This window comes from Talpa occidentalis, unplaced genomic scaffold (assembly GCF_014898055.3).
Source record: "Talpa occidentalis isolate TD23 unplaced genomic scaffold, MPIMG_talOcc4v2.1 talOcc4.17, whole genome shotgun sequence".
In the NCBI taxonomy this organism is placed as follows: domain Eukaryota; kingdom Metazoa; phylum Chordata; class Mammalia; order Eulipotyphla; family Talpidae; genus Talpa; species Talpa occidentalis.
This window is the reverse complement of record NW_023601754.1, coordinates 14464760-14485186: the sequence shown is the minus strand read 5'-3', so window position 1 is coordinate 14485186 and position 20427 is coordinate 14464760. Positions and strand designations below refer to the sequence as shown.

The 20427-nt window shown below is 44.2% G+C and overlaps 1 protein-coding gene across 1 annotated transcript in view; it reads left to right on the top strand.

Moving 5' to 3' along the window:
- Nucleotides 1-814: 814 nt before the first annotated feature.
- ADAMTS18 (ADAM metallopeptidase with thrombospondin type 1 motif 18) overlaps nucleotides 815-20427 on the top strand; it is a 140797-nt gene continuing 121184 nt past the window's right edge. Inside the window, exons 1-3 of the mRNA XM_054697008.1 lie at nucleotides 815-904; nucleotides 999-1086; nucleotides 3956-4275. Of these exons, the coding sequence (XP_054552983.1) occupies nucleotides 815-904; nucleotides 999-1086; nucleotides 3956-4275 (498 nt within the window). The remainder of the gene's footprint in view (nucleotides 905-998; nucleotides 1087-3955; nucleotides 4276-20427) is intronic.

Genomic DNA, 20427 nt, shown 5'->3' with positions numbered 1-20427 from the left:
ATAGCATCCACCTTGCAAGGACAGAGTCTGAAATAAATGAGATGAAGTCAGGGATAACACAGGCACTTTGGAGTTGTTTAGGAGGTTAAATACCCCAGCCTTCTCGCCAGAAGACTTGTCAGAGTCTGCACAGGCGGCCAAAGAAGTCGCGCCACTTACCTGAGCCTGCCCCCTTCTCAGCTCATCCCACCGTGCGCTTCAACTACGTTTTCCAAGCCTGACCCAGGGCGCGCCCCTCCCTCCCTTGGCTGTCGGTCCCTCCTTCCCCACACTCTTACCCAGAGTCCCCTCCCCTTCTCCCCTCCCTCGGAGCAGGAGCCAGGAATCCCACGCCCTTGCACCAGCCCGGGGGCTCGGACGGGCCCAGGAGCCGCTGGTCGCCAATCACCGTGCGGTGGAGAGGCGGGCGCTCGGCTCCGGCGCGCTGGGGGAGCCAGCTGGCGCTGCTTTCCCCGGGAGCCTCAGACGCTCTCACCGACCCAGACGCACAGACTGGCGGGCAAGCGGGCGGGCAGGCACGGACAGAGCCCCCCAGCCGTTTGCGCTCGGAGGCGCGCGCCAGCCCCGGCTCGGGAGCCTCCCGGATCCCCCGGGGAGCCGCAGGCAGCAGCTCCGCAGGCTCGCGCCGGCAGAAGGGAGGGCGCACAGGCGGCCGGAGGAAAAGAGGCGCCGGGGCGCCGGGCGATGTGAGCCGCGCGGCTCCCACCTGGCGGCACCTGGAGCACCACTCTGGGGCGGCGGGGAGAATGCGCGCCGCCCGTGCGCTCCGCCCGCTGCGTCCGGCCGCCCGCAGCAGCCGCACCCGCACCTGACCATGGAGTGCGCCCTCCTGCTCGCGTGCGCCCTCCCCGCCGCCGGCGCGGGCGCGCCGTGGGGTCCGGCGCGACTGGGGCGCTTGGCCAAGGCAGGTGCCCGACGGGAGGCGCACCCAGAGCGGGTGGCAGGGGGCGCCAAGCCCAACGTGCCGCTCACGTCCAGTGTCACCTCTTCTCTTGCAGGCGCTCCAGCTGTGCTGCCTCTGCTGTGCGTCCGTCTCCGCAGCCTTAGCCAGTGACAGTAGCAGTGGCGGCAGCGGTTTAAATGATGGTTCGTATTCGGCCCCCATCCCCATCCCCAGGGGGCCTTTCCAGGTTCTTTGTCCCTTCCTTCCCCCTAAAGAGAAAAGATGGAACGCTGCCCCTCCACCTGGCAGGTGTGTGCGCGGTGCGCGCGCGCCTTGGAAATGGTTCCTTTTGGTGGGGGAGGCAGCGGGGTGGAAGGAGGCTGGCAGGAGGGATGCGGGCGAGGACTCTGAACTTATCAAAACAATCAAGGCCTCAAGCTGCAAGTCACTTAAATGAGACTTGATGAGGAAGGAGAAAACAATACTTTCCCTCATTCACAGATGGCTTGTAAAAAATTCCGAACTGCTGTGAGAAGTTAGAAAGGAAGTGGACATAGACCTGGCTGTGGATATCAAAGGGTCCCTTCCTGGGTTTCTTCCTCTACCCGGAAAGCCTGCAGGAACTCATTCTTGGTGGTGGTGATGGGTGGGGGTGGGGGTGGGGGTGTTGGGCATGTGAGTACTTTACCTTTTGTCTCCCCCTCTCCACTTCTGTTCCTTTTCTTCCTCTCTGCGCTTCTATTCTCTGCTCTTAGCCATGAATTCCCAAAGCCCCCCCTGGGGAAAGAAGCTGGTAGCTTTAGATCTCTGGAACCTTCATCTCCAAGGCGGTTCCTTAGCCCCAAACTTCCAGAGCAACCTTCACTTCTGTCATTTATTAACCTTTCCCTGGTGCCCTGAAGGCAAATGCTAGTTTCCATTGTTTTCCACCAGCTACAGAACAGTTGGTTCTTGATCCAACCTTCATGTCCCACTGGAATTCTATCTTTTTTACCTGTCAGGTCATTCTCTGGCCCTGTTGTGGGACTAGGGAGCATATTGGGGAAGAGGCAGAATCATGGAGAAGGTCTGTGCCAGGGAGTGGGGCAAGAAGGGGACAGGAGAGAATCAGGAATTCACTCCTGGGAAATTCACCTTTTATCCAACCACAGAGATGGGTGCAGTTTTAAACAATCCCCATGTTCTATCAGGGTCAGAGGGCTGGAGGCTCTCCCTGTCCCAGCCACCACCCATAGGGACCTCCTCTTTACTCAGCCCCTGAGCTGGCAGGTGGTGCTCCCCAGGGGCTCTGCCTGCCCCTCTTCCTTCAAGGACTTACTCTTTCTCTCCTGGCAAACAAGCAGCAGGTGTGGGGGTAGGAGGCACTTTTAGGGCCCATTCCCTGGAAAGCTGGCTGGATAAGTCTCCTGCCTGACCGCCCAACTCAGAGTAGACACAATTTTGGACAAGGAGGTAAGAAACCACTTCTTGTAGAGAATCTGCAGTGTGTGTCAGGAATGTTTTTCTCAGTTAGCTTTCAGTGTTGTGGAGATAAGAGGTGGTTTTTTGCTATGAAGCTGCCACATACCTCGAAAGCCACACAACAGACTTTTTTTTTTTTTTTTTTCAAGAAGAGAATATTGTCTGTCCTGCCCAGTTTCTTTAAGGTTCAGGAAAGACTTATTTTTCCAAATTTTTAAAATATGCACGACAGTGTGATAATTTTCCTACTTAAAGGAGTCAAGGCAAAGTGGGAAGGGCAGGACAGCAAGCACAGGTAGGAATGAGAGCTGTTGCAGCCGGAAGAGGCCCAGATGACTTCGCTCCTGCACAGAAGAAAATGGTTAAAATTGTCATTTGGGGAATTTTTTTTTTTTTCTGAAGGTAGGCCCAATTAGTATATCACCTGTCGTTGATTCCTGCCGACCACAGGACTTCCATTCATTTCTCAGCTTTATTTTGGGGGGTTGTTGACTATTTTGGTAAAAGGGAAATTCTTCTTTTCCTGCCCCCAGTAGCCAAGGATCTTAGTGACTCAAACATGCCACTTAGTTATTCAGAATCTTTCTAAACACTTTGCAAAGTAGCTTCCATTCTATGCCTACAAAGTGGAAATGCAGAACATTCTGTAGTGTGCAGAGAATGTATTCCACCCTGTGGGATGAACCTTTTCAGTTTCAGTGTTGTGTGATAGAAAACAGTGTTGCTGGCTTCATTTTGTTTTTGTTTTTGTTTTGTTTTTTCCAAGCAGCAAATTGTCTTTTGGCTCCTCCTCTCCCCAACAAGCAGCAATTAGTGCTGCTCGAGGAAGCTTTGGAGAAGGTATTTTTAAACATGCCTTTCCAGGTGTCCCCTGATCGGACACTCCCCCACCAACATGTCTGAGCAATTTGAAACCTCAGACACCACAGAGAAGTTCTGACAATCTTGAGGCCTATTTATGCAGTCACTCTATTTTATGCTCATGATTAGATGGGATTGTCCCTGTGAAATGCTGGTAAAGTGTGAAGAGTGGTACATGTGCTGGGGTTTTTAGTATCGCGTATAATTCATATCGGGAATCTGAAACTGCTGTTACTTGTTAATTATCTGCAGTATCAGCTCAACTTATTCAGCACTGTGACTTAGCATTTGAAATGGAAACTGCCCCCCAAATAGGTTCCCGATTCGGTTTTAAACACAAAGATATCCATCTGCCCAAAAAAAAAAAAAAATTCATTCCTTTTGTGGTTTTATACTTATTCATTTTGTCTCCAAAACAAATCCAATTTTACATATGGAGCGCTCTGGCTAATATATAAAAAAGCCATCCAATGTGCTGCAGACTCAGAGCGGTGGCGTGGTCCACATTCTTGACATTCAGCAATCCTGTGCTGGACTTGTCGTTTTTCTTGGAACTACTGGGGCCAAGCTGGTTGTAATGACCACAGGGTTCTTCTCCAAAGGAGTCGCTCTGAAATCTATTTTGGTGTCTCGCAATTGGAGCATAGACATCTTTGAACTGAGCATTGCTATTTGCCAACCTGTTGGGAAGAAGAGACCAAGTAGCCTCGTGGGCTCTGGGTGCTCACAGCAAACCCTCTCCCATTGCAGATTACGTCTTTGTCACGCCGGTGGAAGTGGACTCGGGCGGCTCATATATTTCACATGATATTTTTCACCACCACGGCAGGAAGAGGCGGTGGGTGCAGAGTGCCAGCAGCTCCCTGCATTACCGATTTTCAGCATTTGGACAGGAGCTGCACTTAGAGCTTCAGCCCTCGGCGATTTTGAGCAGTCACTTTATTGTCCAGGTACTGGGAAAAGATGGTGCTTCAGAGACTCAGGCCCCCGAGGTGCAGCGATGTTTCTATCAGGGATTTATCCGAAACGACAGCTCCTCCTCGGTCGCGGTGTCTACGTGTGCCGGCTTGGTGAGTAACCCAGGCTCCGAGGCCACTCCCTCTTTCATGTGTTTCCTATAACTTGAATGAACAGATGTCTGCAATATTAAGTGCTCTTCCAGCCAACTTGACACATTCACACTGTCAGCTTTGATACTTATAATATTCTCAATTGAATTAATCTAATCTGCTCCCAGAAAAAGAAAATATAATAGAACTTTAATTACCATTTAGAACATTCTTTTGATGTTTAATGGGCTGGTCTTTTCATTCTCCATGTTTGAGATGATCCCCAAGGAAATTAATTTGATGGATGCCATTCGCTTTGTAAAGTCTTGAGAGACCAGACTTTATATAAATCTAACAAGCTGCATGCCTCGACATTGCTTTGAAATGGGAAAACTGTATTTAAATGTGAAACTGTCTTCAGCAGCCCTGTTCAGCCCAACCTTCACTGAAGAAGGGAGGCCTTTTGTTTTCTTTTAACCAATCTGTTCGTGACATCCTACTCAAGTAGGACATCCTTCTAGAACATGTTGTGGTGTCCTCCAGGGTTGGCAGGATTAAGTGTGGCATGTGGGCATGCAGAGCACTTAAAAGCATTTGTGACGAGTGTTGCTTCTTCCCTGTGTGTGATCCTCATCTGTTCAGCTCCAGGCTGAGAATACTGGTAAAAAATACACTTGTCTCAGGATTCAGTTGGATGCTATAGGAGATGATAGAATAGCCCTTTGGGTTTGTGTTGCCACTGAGAAGTGTCTTGTGCTGACAGAAGAGTGTGTGTGTGTTGAGACATGAGGTGGTGATAGTATGGGATGGCAGGAAGAAGGAAAAATCCTCAATAACCAGTCAAGGATCTGGTTTACCATGAAACAAAGAGAGAGCAACTGGCTTAGGTGCTAATTGAAGCTTCATCTTCTTTGTTCACATTATTAAGCTTTTGTTTGTTTTTGTATTTTTTTTTTTGGTGGTAGTAGTATGGTTGAAAATTTAAAATCTTTCATCACAACTGGAATTAGGGTAGCCATTGATAGGGTCTTTACATTTTATTTTTGTTTATTTATTTATTTATTTATTTTATAATGATATGGTCTTTACATTTTAAAGTGAAGCAAATATTCAATAGTTCCCAAAGGAGCTTGATCCATCTCACTTAACTGTTAATATAGCATGCCTATTATATGTTATGAGTTTAGCGCACAAGCACACTTAACAATACATCTTGGTATTGTGATTTTGTTTTGTTGTGAGGGATCTCTTGTTCCTTTTAAAGTATCCTTTTATATATTCCTTTCTCCTATGCTAGGATCCTAACATCTCCACAAAATGTTTAGCTCACCATGAGAGAGACTTAAACTGTCCTGTCCCACAGAGCACTGGGGTTACGAGCAGTCTTCCCAGGGTAATTCTCCCACCAGCACTTACTAGTACAACCTTGGGGAGCTCCTCACCTCTGTGTGTTAGTGTCCTTATATCTAAAGTGGGAATCACAGGAGGGTTATGTCAAGGGCTGTGAGATTAGATGGAGTCTTACCTGAAGTGCTGCAGCCATTCCCGGCAGGTGGTACTTGCTTTGTCTGCTCTAGTTCCAGTGACACTTGGCTTTTTCTGATTCTACTCTCTATGAGTGATAGTGAATTTGACCAGTTGTGCCCTGTGATTAGATACGACCTTATTTCTCCCAATGAAGAATTGAATTTTGAATGGGGAGCAAGTGATCACTTAATGTATAGGAATGAAGCAAGTTCAAGCTTTCCATCTTTTTCATGGATGTGAAGAAATGGACAGCCACCTTTGCCTATGTGTCAGACTGATATAAACTGGAATCATGAGCTCAGATTTTGTCCCCACTGTTCAAGGAACCAGCAAACCAAAATCCATAGACTTTGTTAATGAACTTTCTTAGGCCTCAGTTTCCTCTCCTGAAACTTGGAAATTGTTTCTAAGACTGTTGCCTTCCTCCAGGGTTCTGACTCTCATTATCCAATATGTTGACCCAGCGTGAGGGGTTGGAGGAAGGGAGAGGGGAGGCACCGATATAGCTGGTCAGGACAGAATCAGTTTTATCCCCATTGTATTAAACAATTTCCATGACCCTGCCAAACAATAGCAAAACACCTACATCCATACTCAATTAAACAATAAGAAAGAGGTGGGGAGGAAAAGAACAGAACCACAATTGTGAAGCTGAGATCCTGCTCTAGAATAATTTTTGTAACCTTGTATTGAGGACTATATAAAGAAAAGTACAAAATGTATGCAGAAAAATGCAAAAACCAGAGTACAGCCTAATGTATTTTCACACCCATGTAAACATCAACCAGATTCAACAGGGTGTTACTACTGCTCCAGAACCAGACCTCCATCTTCAAGTATTACCCACCAGAAGTAACCAGTAGGTCATGGGGTATGTATATGTGCAGCTTTAGCTGATTCTGCCAAAAGCTTCCCAAAGTGGTTGTACTAATTATCACTCCCACCAGCAGTATAAGTGAGTTCCAGTTGCTTCACATCCTTACCAACACTTGCTTTTGTCTATCTTGTCCATTTGAGCCACACTGATGGATGGATGTGAAGCAATAGCGCATTATGGATTTAGTTTGTTTTATTCTTATGATTAATGAGCTTAAGTGCCCTTTCTCGTGTTTATTGGTCATTTGTTTACCCTCTTGTTACCTCACTATCACCCAGGGACCGGAAATAGTATAAATGCTGTCAGTCTAAGTCGTAATGATTTTTCACTTCTCTGTGAATAGAAACAAGAATTTTGAGCAAAAACACTGTTGCAAACTTAACCTCTTTGTTATTCTGACTATGAATCTTTAAGCACTGATTTACTTATGAAACACTATGGATTAGCAACAGTGAGATCATTTGATGGTTCAAATGATGGTTAAATCATTTGAGATACCACACTGAGGACTAGGGATGTCAAAGAATGGGATGGAAAGATCTCATCAGATCTGGAGGAAGAATGTCTTCATCCTTCTGCCTACCTGGAAATCATAGACATTGCCCAGCTTCTTTGCTCAAACAAGGGGTTTAGACTATTTATCGAAACTTAATTAGCCAATACTGTAATGGATTCAGAATAGTGAATGAGTCAAGAGTTTAGGAAAGGTACAAGCCTCTAATGTGCTTGTTGGAGAGACTCCTCCAAGTTAACATGCTAGAAGAGATAGGCAATTCTTCTTCCACTAAGACTGTGACATGGGTGATGAATCTTCCACTGGAAGTCTCTATACCACCAAGAGTGGGGCTGAACAACTGGCAATCAGAATGCCTTTGGAAGTTACAGCAATCTCCTAGTTTGCATGCATTGTATTAGGAAAGTAATAAGTTATGTTTACATAGCCAAGTGTCAGTAGGAAAGTTAATTGCTATATTGAGTGTTAGGGAATCCCAGGAGAGAATGAGAAAGGATGAAAGGCTTGTAGTACCAAAATAACCGATATACATACATGTATATGAATATGCTCCAGCTGGAATTTCTCTAGCAGGAATTTCCCTCAATCATTCACAGTTAAACTATGCTGAAGATATTTTCTTCAAATGCATCCCCTTACCCCTCACAAACTGATAGGCCTCACTTTATTCAGATGCTGAGTTATTTACTTGGAAAATTTATAAAGAAGGAGTTGCAAATTTCCCTGAGTGAATTATGCCTACTGTTACATTTGGGGGTGATTATTTTTGAAAATTTGAATGCCTCGGGCCTCCCCAGTGGCGCAGCGGTTGAGCGCTGGGTTGCGAAGCTGCCCGCAGCCTCTGCAGCGCCGGTTCAATCCCCGGCCACCAGGCGAGGGTCCCACATGGTGCGCAGACCTCTCCTGTGCCCACTGCTCCCCTCAGCAGTGTACTTCGTCATTCTGCCTGTTCTGCTCTCAGCTCTGACTCTGGTGAATTCTCTCACCCTCCCGCGCTTCTGACTCTACCCAGTGCTTGTATAAATAAATAAATCTAAAAAAAAAAATTGAATGCCTCTAGACAGAAGTAGCCCTTTCCAACCAACCACTGTCCCCTGCACCCACCTCCCTTATTCTCTGTGAAGGTATTTGAGTTTGTTCCAGAATCTTGAGTGGCTGATCAACCTTATCTAATCATTGTCTGTCTGTATGTCCCTTCTACAATCTCCAGCCTCAGCTTGACTGGGTGAGGTGATCATGCAAGGATGAGAAGATCATTATATCCAGGAAACCCAGCTGTTGTTGGGAAACTACTTTTTTTTTGGTCAAAAAAATTTTTTTAAAGATTTATTTTATACAAGAACTGGGGTATAGGCCAGATGATTAGGAGGGTGAGCAGATTCACCAGAGACAGAGTGGGGAACAGAACAAGCAGACTGATGAAACATACTGCTGAGGGGAACAGCGGGCGAGACAGGAGAGGTCTGCACACAGGAGAGGTCTGCCGCGCCATGTGGGACCCTTGCCTGCTGGCCGGGAACAAACCGGTGCTGCAGAGGCTGTGGACAGCTTCACAGCGCGGCGCTAAACCACCTGCGCCACCAGGGAAGGCCCTCTTGTTAAAAAATTTTTATGGGACTAATGTTGCCTTATACCATTACGTAAGTTTCAGGTGTACAACATAACTCAACACCTGTCTACACTCCATCATGAACACCACGCGAAATCCAGTTTCCATCTACCACTATGCAATTCATCCCCTTTACCTGTTCATCCCCCACCCCTTTCCCTCCTGGTAAACACCAATCTGTTCTCTGTATCTTAGTTTCTTTTGTTCATTTGCTTTATCTTCCACATAGGAGTGAAATCATAAGGTATTTGTCTTTCTCTGTCTGACTTATTCTCTGTCTGACTTAGTTCACTTAGCACAATTCCCTTTAGGTCCATCCATTGTTGTATGTGGTAGGATTTCATCTTATTTAATAGCTGACTACTATTCCATTGTGTATATATATATACATATACATATATATATATATATATATATATATATATACCACATCTTTATCCATTTATACACTTAGGTTGTTTCCATAGCTTGACTAAAGTATATAATGCTGTAATAAACTTCAGGGTACATTTACCTTTTTGAATTAGAGGTTTTATATTCTCTGAATAAATATCCAGACATGGAATAACTAGATCGTAGGATATTTTTAGTTCTTAAAATATTCCTTTTTTTGAGGACTCTCCATACAGTTTTCCATAGTGTCTGTACCAATTTAGATTCCAGTCAACAGTGTGCAGGATTCCCTTCTGTCCACATCCTCTCCACACTTGTTGTCTCTTGTCTTTTTGATAATAGCCATTCTCACAGTTGAGAAGTGATAACTCATGGTTTTGATTTGCATTTTTCTAATGAGTGATGATGACCACCCTTTTATGTGCCTGTTGGCCATCTGTACAGAGAGACCCTCCACTACTATATTGAGCTACAACCTACTATCTTAAGTCTTTCACCTCTGTCTCTTAATTTCGTCTTCTGCGTGTTAGAACATGCACCTTTCTTCCTGCATAGTCAGCAGTCTAAAAAGGCCTTTCACCAAAATTTCCCTTCTTTGTTAGGACAGTGATTTTTCAGTGTGATCAGCTGCATTAGTGTCACTTGAAGTGTTGAAAATGTGGGTTTCTTTGCCCACAAAAGAAGCCAAATGAGACTGGGCTCAGGAATGTGTATTTTTCATTCTCTAAATGATTTTAATGCATATTAACATTAGAGAACCTTGGGTTTAAGGCACTGAATATACAGGCACATTGTTTGAGTAATTGCTATTGGTTTGACAGATTGACCCCATTTTTGACACTTGGTGGAAATGTCATATTTTAAGAACTGACTGGAGAGACACATTGACTGGGCATTCTTTCATTCGACAAGGATTTATGAGCTTCTATCATGTCAGGTACTGTTCAGAGCACTGTTCAGATAAGGCTGCAAACAAAATGTGTGTTGTACTCCAGTTGATAGAATTCCATTCTAAGGGAGGAAATGGAGTGGTAATTTTCAACCTAGACATTGCTGTTTTACTTCGAACCAAGCTATGATTTGACAGAACCCTGAAACAGAGTTCATGCAGCATGAGTTTAGAAAAAAGGGAAGAATGGTCAAAGGGGCAGCCCCTTGGAGGTTTCTCCATGCCCATGAACACATTCACATCTCGGTTGTTAAAACTCTTTAGATCTAGAGTTTTCCAGACTTACTGGATCATGGAAACTTACTTCCAAGAGCATCTGTTCACAGTCTGGTAGTGACATGAACATCACCAAAGCTGATTTCCCCAAAGAGATACTATACTATTACATAGTAATTTCTAACTGTTTTGCAATGCTCTAAGAAATAAAGGGGTACGTAACTATATAGGTGGTTTCATGGCCATATATTCCCATGAAGTTTAGGTTTTCAGATGCAAGTAAGCCAATGTTTTTGCTGTAACACAGGTTGCACCTTGTAATATGCTAATGTGCAGTGGGGCAATGCAAGAAGTGGTATTTCAAGACTAATATGATCATTTCATTCCCCCCCCTTTTATACCATTCTTGCATCAACAGTTTGGCCAAGGTCTGTAAATGACTGTAAGCACGGTTCCTAGGTCTCAGGTTATTTGTACTGGATGGGAACCTGATAAATCTACTTCCTCTGTCTTTCATTGGGAAAATGGACTCCTAGCTTAAGAAATTCTTAACACCAAGCTCCATTCACGTGAAAGACATATAGACACAGCCCTTCCCTCATTGCAGTTTGCCCAGATCTGCATTACATCTTTGATGAACCACCTCAGCAGAGGCCCAGCTGGTGAGAGTGACAGAGCACTGTGCTGTACCTGTCACTGCTCCTTGTCTGTCTCTGATTCGCCCCAGCCTCAGTGTTAGCAGCTAGACTAAGGGACATCCTAAGACCCCCAAACTTACAGACTCTAAAGGGATTCTGTCACCCGCTATGTAAAGATAAAGCATACACTTAGTGTGTAAGACTTTTAATAGGTGTACATAGAGGAGAGAAGAAAGGATGAGAGTTTACCAATGAAACACCCAAAATTACCTATCCCCATGTGGCTAAAATGTCCACTTAAACAGGGTTACCCTGAAGTGGGGCCACAAGGCCTGAGAGCTTGCAAGCAAGTCAGAGGCACCTCTGGTAGGGCAGAAAGGGCCAGGCTAGTCTGGGACAAAAGGAGCAAAATCAAAGTGCAAGTCAAATAAAGGCTGCCACTGTCAGCCTCCCACAGGTCTCTTATGTTTGTGTCTCTTCCAAATATCTCTACATGTCTGTCCTCCATATCTCCTCCAGTTTGCCCAAGTCCCTAGTGCAAGTCCAAAGCTGAGAAGCAAGTATCTTCTCTGTCTCTGTCCCCTTCCTGTGTCTCTTCTGTGTTATGGCTTCACCTGGCAACTCAGCTCTGCCTCTCATCAGGTAGGGCAGGGTACATGGCACCTCCCCGTTATATGGAGATGCCTTGGTTATAGCAGCCAAGGTCAGAGTGCCCAGGAACTCTTCCAGCCTCCATGCCTGATGCACCACCCAATTTTGTCACTTGCTTTTTTCCTTCATTTCTCTTTTCTTTGTCCCCAACAATTAAACTGTAAGTGGCCTTTCTCCTCCATGGCTGGCTGCCCCCATGTCCTCACAGAATCTGTCTTAGTGGTGGCCTTTTGAGACTATCACTGCAGTGACCCGTTCACCAGGGAACTGGAGTCCCTGCAAGGGACTTGGGAAGCTGTAGGGTTTCAATAGGCAGTGAGGATCCTTTGATCTCCCCTTTTCAGAAGGGTTTTATGACTCAGCAGGCCTAAGCACCGAGTTGTTTCTTGCTGGTCACTGCCTGCCCAGTAGTCTTTAGAAAACTGATTTCCATTCATAAAAGGGCCAAAGTTAAATGACCTTTATCCAGAGAGGCAGAGAGAAAGCAGGCCCTCCTGCTCTGCTTGGTGGGGCCTTGTTAACTAGCAGGGGTTTGCTGAATGACAAACTCCCCCTTGGAACATTTCCATTGCTGGAAAGGATCATGTGAAATTAAGGATTAGCCTGGCTTGTATTGACAAGTTTTTTGGATACAGGCTGCCCCCCATCAGAAATGTGTTCTTCGCTTAGGACTTGATTCATCTTGGGTAAAGGATCTTTTTGCCTCTTTGTTGTATGCCCTCTTCAGCTATAATTGATAAAGCCATTTAAATAGTCAGGTTTCTTGCCAGAGAGCTGGACCCCCAAGGCTTATTTGGGGGTTGCTCACGTGGGCTTTCTGCCTTTCAGGGGGTCACCCCTGAAGCATCGAACTCCCCAAGTCCCAGTTGTTACCTGTGACCCCTCCCAAAAGGGTTTTTTTTGTTCTGAGAGTCAGAATACTCAAAACTACAGGCTTTGTCAAGATTTATTTACTTGAGTCAAGCAAGGTAAGCCCTGGGGAAAGCTCTGCAAAGTAGTCCCACCCAGAGCGGGAAAGGGTTTCCCTTCTAGCACAAAGTGAGGTTGTCCTGGTGAGGAAGGGTGGTCCTCTCTGTGGTCGGAGCTCGATAGAGAGGGCACCTGTGTGCTGGCTGCATCATGCTTGATCCTAGTCCTGTGTTCAAAAAAAAATAGCCCCACAGCAAGTTGACTTCTCCTCTAGGTGGGGTTTTCAGGGTGATCATGGGTGCTAGTCCATGAGCTGACTCAGGTTTGCTCTGGTTTCTGTGTCTGGGACACAAAGAACTCCTACAGAAAATGAGGTCTTTGACTTACAACCTGTGTTTCCTGGCTACAGAAGTGGGTTTCCCCAAGTCTGTGCTTTAGTTTCCTCATCTGTGGAGCATGTGATAACTCCATCTAATGGCATTGAACATTGGTAGTTAGCCCTCAGCCTGGCACACAATAGAAGCTTCAAGTCTGATTGTTTGTAACTTTGATCTACAAGAGGTCTGGAAGGAAGTGGCAAAGGAAGCACCCTTCTCAGAACCTGCCCAAGCTGTCAGAACAGGAAAAGAGCACTTGGGGGCCTGGTGGTCTTCCTGGTGAGGTTGTTTGGGCAGTCACCACAACTTTATCAACCATGAAGAAATAAAGGGGAGAAAGATAAAGGGTCAAAGAGGAAGGCTGAACAAGTAAAGATAGGGATCAATTCTCTACAAAGCAGCCCAGTGGAGTGACTTTGTCCTGACAAGTGCCAACTCTGGTTTTTACTAACTGCATAACTTGGTGAAATGCTTCACCCACGTGTGTTTACTTTATTTATCTAAGCACTTCCCTGTGGGGTCCATGAATGCCTCATTGATGGGAAAATACTCCAAGTGCAATGGTTAAAACAGTGCGTGGTGCACAGTACTAATATTGGTGATACAACAATAATTGTTCTTACTGCAAACCTTCTATAAAAGCTGTTTTCAAAATTGCCTCCTGCCCAGTCCTCCTTACTACCCACAGGCAGTCAAGCTTTGGTCTACATAAAAATAATAATAGTTTGTAATTATTGCACATTTGACTGCACTATTAAAACTGGAGCCATTGAGAGCAAAAGTCAGCTTGGACACCAGTCTTACTGTTATTTAACTGACAGTAAATGTGTCATCAAGGTCAAAAAAAGGGGTGGTACAATTATATGGGGAATATAATCAAAATGAAAATGAAAATGTATACATTGTGCAAAAATGAAAAATGATGTAAGAATTATATAAAATAAAATATTAAAAAAGTAATGATTTTTCCTCTATAGACTTCAAAAAGATCTTTGAGGGGGCAGACTTATATTTAAGTACTGCCTCTGAGAATTCAGTAGGTCTTGAGTGGAGACTGGGTATCCATTTCAATGAAGGGAAGAAACACTTCAAGAATGGTTCCATGGACACAGGTGACCATGAATCAGTGTCCTGATGGTATCTACCAAGAGCATTCTCAGGCAGAGGACTGTTGTACATTTCCTGGAGATGCATCACACTGGAATGCATCACTTTCTCGAACGCATCATACTGTGTGAGTGTGTCTATGGATGCTCTGGTCAGTGTTAGCCAGTCTGTGTGCTAAGAGGGACAAGAATGACTGTCATGTGCTGTCGGAATATAGGGATTATTCTCACAATTTGTTAGGACTTTGCAGTTACAAGTAGAACAACTCCATCTTCTAGTAGATTAAGCATAAAATAATTGGTATTTTTTGGCTCTGGGGTAATCTTTCCTCCTCCATAGCCTCTTTATCTCTCTTTCTGTCCTGGAATGGCTAGTTTTCCAAAAGGCTGGATCCAAGGCACCCAGTGATGTCACCATGTTTTCTTTCTTAGGGTCTCTCAGCTCTTTTGCTGTAGCTTAACCTCCTTCTGCATGCAGAGCCTCCTGAGTTCCAGGGATGATTGACACATTTCCTTGGGTGCCTGGTAGCATGTGTGACCTCCTCTGCAGTGACCACCCTTCCCCCCCAGCTGCAACCTATATCATACCTGTGAAAAAATAGTGTGTGACCACGGGCTTTATTTGCTCTCACTTGTCTGTATGCCTCAGAAGACTTCCTGAAATTCATCTGTGTGACCAAAGAAGATTAAATCATATTTTTATTTCTGTATTGTCATGTGAACTAATATACTGAAGGAGGTCTGGGTAATATAATATAAGCCAAAAGCTCCCCAGATATCTCAGAAGCTCTTTTTGAAACCAGACTTTATTCTCGGGTATGTGTATATGTAATTTAAATGTGCATAAATTGTGTTAGCCATTACTTTTCCTGAAGCATTCTGTGTGTGTGTGCGTGTGTGTGTGTGTGTGTGTATGTGTGTGTGAGAGAGAGAGAAACAAAGGGGGGGAGTGCTTACCTATAATGTATAACTTGGGGTTCCTCCCTTATCACTGCAGATATATCTTCTTCTTTGAAGTACTATATACTTAATCATTCCCAGCTGATTAATATGCTTGTTTCCAATTTTGCTGTTGCTAAAAAGAACCTGCATGTGTAGAGGTTGTCTTAGAAGCTTGCAATTCTATATATTATTTAAAGTTTTATTTTTTTATTTATACAAGAACTGGGGTATAGGCCAGAGGCGTGGGAGGGTGAGAGGATTCACCAGAGACAGAGAGGGAAGCAGAACAGGCAGATGACCGAAAATACTGCTGAGGGGAGCAGCGGGCGAGACAGGAGAGGTCTGCCGCTCCATGTGGGTATCTCCCTGGCTGGCCGGGAATTGAACCCATGCTGCAGAGGCTGTGGACAGCTTCACAGTGTTGCGCTCAACCTGCTGCGCCACTGGGGGAGGTCCCAATTCTGTATTTTATGAGAAAGGAAAAGAGACAGACAGACATATCGACCAGGAGGACTACACTCTGTGAAGAGCTGACATAGTAAATGCAGACAGGACTTTAGCAATGAGCATTTTTTGCTGTTACTGACATTCGCTTCCAAAATCACCCCCACGATCATCTGGGTTGTATAACAGGCAGAATTACTGTGAACTCCTTTCATCTTTGTTTGCCAAGTGCCTAAGACAGTCACTTAGGAGAATAGTTGTCTCCAGCAGGGCCTGTGAGCTGGTGAAATGGTGTGGATTCCCACCACCAGCAATAAACAATTTAAGAAAAAATGATCCTGATTAATTTCTGAAGTCTAGGTATAAACAGGCATAATGATAGCATTGCACATGAAGGCTTTCATGTCCAAAACTATTTGCCTGGGTTTCCTCCACATCTCTGTCCACAAATCCAGAAGTTCCTCTTCAGCTCTATCAATTCATTCCCATGAAAGCCTGTTCCCACGGATTTTCTATCCAATTACAGGGCAGCGTACCCTCAAATACCATCATGCAAGTCTGGCGAGAGTGTTCTGTCTGGACAGCACGCTCACCTCTCCTGAAGGGATGCCTTTGATGTATCGGAGGATTTCATTCTCAGCCGAATTCTTTTGATGGCTTATTCATGCCGTGGAGCTGTGGACTATTTCATCTGCCCTTATTACCACTCCATGTCAAGGGGGCATGCTTTCTGATATAAATTATAGAGTGCACATCACCAATTTACCATCAGTTGGCTCTGTGCACACTCTTCTTGGAGAGATGGCACTTGAAAGGGATTGAGATAAGCTCGTAAAAGGAGATTAGCCCTCTGATGATTTAGCGTGGCTTTGCGACAGCAGAGTGCTTTTTAGTGTAAAATCATTCTGTGATTTTACATTCCTCATCTTCCATTCCTATTTTTCTTTGCCACTTCCAGGGGACAAATGAAGAGTTACCCAAAATTGATTTCCCTCTGGATAAGTAATGAACACAACTTGTATTCTGCCTTGATTATTGAGTCTAGGCTTGTTTTATGCAAAGAGCTATGATGGTGAGAAAATATTACTTTAACACACTCTCTCTTCTATGTCTTTTCTCAAGCTTTTGCCATTTTACAGTAAAATGCATTGAAGTAAGACAAATTCCATTCTTTTAAAAGGATTTCTTTTGTGCGTAAAGCAAATACTGATTTCTACTTAATGTTGCGTATTTATGGTGTGATGAAGGATAGATTCAAACTTCTAGCTGCGAACTTAATGTAAGAAATGCACTTGTTGATTCACAGTGATGAACACCTGAAGCTTATGTATTGTTATAATGTGATAGTACATTAAATCAGTAAAAATATTAAATATTTAACATTGTCATTTACAGTGAAAAATTAAGTCTAGACCAGTGATTCTTAGCCTCCAGAACTTTAAAGGACACAGATGGTTAGGTCCCATCCCAGGCCATTGAAAACAGAATATCTGAGCATTCAAGCCCAGGCATCTGTATGTTTTAAGGAGTCCCTAGTTGCCATCAACTCAAAGAAACCCCATGCTTTACAGCATTTATTATTGCAGCATTATTATTACATATTGCAGCATTATTGTTACATATTACAATAGGCAGGACATGGAAACAACCTAAGTATCCACTGATGGAGGATTAGATCAAGAAGATGTGGTCCATCTACACCATGGAATGGTGTTCGGCCATAGGAGAGATGAGACTAATTTCCAGCAAAATGGTAGGAGTTCGAGGAATTCATTGCAGTAAAGCTAGTCAGAATGACAGAGATGAATATTAGACATCTACAGAATAGATGAGAGGTGATATCTCATTATGGTTTGGATTTGCATTTTGCTAATAAATGACAATGAACATCTCATTTGCTGTTGTATACCTGTATGTCATCTTTGGAGAAGTATCTATTCCTCTGCCCATTTTTTATTCCAGTTGCTGTTTTTTGAGTTTTATGAGCTCTTTGTATATTTTGAATATCAAACCTTGGTTGGACACATAATGTACCAATATCTGCTGCCAGGTAGTAGGATGCCTCTTCCTTTTGCTGCATGTCTCTTTTGCCACGCAGAAACTTTTAGATTTGATCTAGTCTCATTTGTGTATTTTCCCTTTTGTTTCACTTTTTGAAATTGCTTAGGAAATGTTTATGTTACACGGAGCACAAGGTGTATCCACAGGGCGCTGTGGACCTTATGGAAGCATTCTGTGAGGGGCTGTGCTGTCAGATGTTAGCATGTGCTGTAGGATGTTGCCAATCCTCTTCCCACTAGATGCCAGTTGCTGCCCCTTCCTCAATTGGTGTCAGCCAGGTATGTTTCCAGATAGGACCATGAAGGGACATAACCATCCCCAACTGAGGTTGTGATCTACACAATCACACCCCAGCTTTGTTAATAGCATGCATTATGTCTTTTCACTTTGTGGTTGGTCTCAGTGTCTTTAAGAAGACTGACTTCAGGTACCCACCCACCCCCACTTTGAAGCACTTAATCTGGGGAAATTGCTTGTGAATGGGGTAGGCGGTAGACTGGGTGATATCACAAAATCCATCTGGAAATATTTTTGAGGATGTGTATTTGCATTTGAATTTCACAGCATGCTAACCCAGACTGTTGAAATTAATTAATTTCTGGGCCTCCCGGGTGGTGCCGCGGTTGAGCGCTGGGTTGGGAAGCTGCCCGCAGCCTCTGCAGCGCCGGTTCAATCCCAGGCTGCTCCCTGGCCACTGGAGGAGGGTCCCGCATGGCGCACAGACCTCTCCTGCCGCCCACTGCTCCCCTCAGCAGTGTACTTCGGTCCTTCTGCCTGCTCTGCTCCCCGCTCTGGCTCTGGGGAATTCTCTCACTCTCCCGCACTTCTGACTGTACCCAGTGCTTGTATAAATAAATAAATAAATCTTTAAAAAAATGAAATTAATTAATTTCTGAAGAAACAAATATACTTATAATAAAATTTATTCTTGCATTGTTATGAGGAAGGAAGCCTAAGCGGAGGAATTCTATTTCTGTAGATAAAAGTCAAATATCCTCTGTATTATCTTGACCTGTAAGAATGGGGGCAATGAGCTGTTCTGGGAATAAAATAGGGAATGTTCTCTGTGCTTTGGGAATGTGGGCACAAGCCAGAGAACCTTCTATTAGATTTCTGTCTATTGCTTGTAGCTGAGCAGCTTATACATTTGCTTCTGTTAAATGTACAAATTCTTCACTTAAAAGAGGCAAGGAGCTCTGTTTGTTTTTTTTTTTTAAAGATTTGTTTATTTAATTATACAAACACTGGAGTACAGTCAGAAGCAGGGGAGGGTTAGAGAATTCACCAGAGCCAGAGTATAGAGCAGAACAGGCAGACTGATGAAGTACACTGCTGAGGGGAGCAGCGGGCGGCAGGAGAGGTTGGCACGCCATATGGGGCCCTCGCTGGCAGCTGGAGATCGAACCAGCGCAGCAGAGGCTGCGGGCAGCTTCACAGCCCAGTGCTGCACCACCAGGGAGGCCCAAGGAGTTTTAAAAACTAATTCTTGAGGGCCTCCCCTGGTGGCGCAGTGGTTGAGTGCTGGGCTGCGAAGCTGCCGGCAGCCTCTGCAGCAATGGTTCTATCCCCAGCCACCGGCAAGGGTCCCACATGGTGCGCAGACCTCTCCTGCTGCGCCCACTGCTCCCCTCAGCAGCATACTTTGTCAGTCTGCCTGTTCTGTTCCCCGCTCTGGCTCTGGTGAATTCTCTCACCCTCCCATGCTTCTGACTGTACCCAGAGCTTATATAAATAAATAAATAAATCTTTAAAAAAACCCAAAAACTAATTCTTGAAATTAAGACAAGAACATAATTCTCTTATCTCTGTAGACTCATCAGGTCAACTGTGACCTATTTCTGTCACCCCTTCCTTGAGTAGATCCATCGCCTGAGAATGACACTGGTGTCTACATGATTAACTCTCTTTTGAATTACTCAATCTCTTTATAAATATGCCAGATTAGCAAAGTTAGGGTCACTTTGAGCCTTGTATTCCTATCAGTAACTAGTTGTTTGACATTTCTTCCTTTTCTCTCTATTCCTTCCTCTCTAAAACCACCATCCATCCACCCACCCACCCACCCACCTACCCATCCATCCATCCAGTCATCCTTCCACCATCCACCCATCCTTCTAACACAAAACACTTTTCTCCCAGCTTACTGTGTATGCCTTAGTTCTATGTTAGATATGGAAATACAAAAATTATGTGGTCTCTAAATTCTAAGATATTCCAGTGTAGGTCTGGGCAGTAATGACATGGAAAATATGAACACCAAAGCAGGAATTTAGAAAACCTAAATAAGGGACCAGGAAAAATACTAATTAATAGAAAGTAAAAATCAAAATCAGCAAGCAACTATAAACCAGAGACACACCACGGGGACGGGGAGAGGAGCAGGGGGTGGGAGGGAAGGGTAGAGGAAGGACTAGGTCAAAATTAGGGGGGGTGCAATTGTATGGGGAATATAACCAAAATGATAATCATACATTGTGCAAAAATGAAAAATGATGTAAGAATTATATAAAATAAAATATCAATTTTAAAAAAAGAAAATATGAACACTTAAGGAAATTGCAGTAAACTTAATACTGTAGCTATGATACATTTGCATCATGAGAATAAGTGAATTTAGTATCATGGGCAATCATAGAATATAATCATATAATCAAATTTTGCATATAAATATAAATCAACTTAAATGACTGCATTAGCCTGTAAAGATAAAACACCAGGTGATCTTATACACACATCCATGTAAATTTCATTTCTCACACGCCAATTTAAAATATCCCAATAATAACCACTTCTTACACCTCCACACCACCACGGATCTTAGTCACTCTTATCTTTCACCTGGATTGCTGTAGCAGCTTCCTACCCTGAGGATTCGCTTTCCTCAGTAACTAGATAATTTGACCTTCCTCTTCTCTACTAGCTAATGCCTTTGCATTTCCCATAGTATGCAATCCAAATTT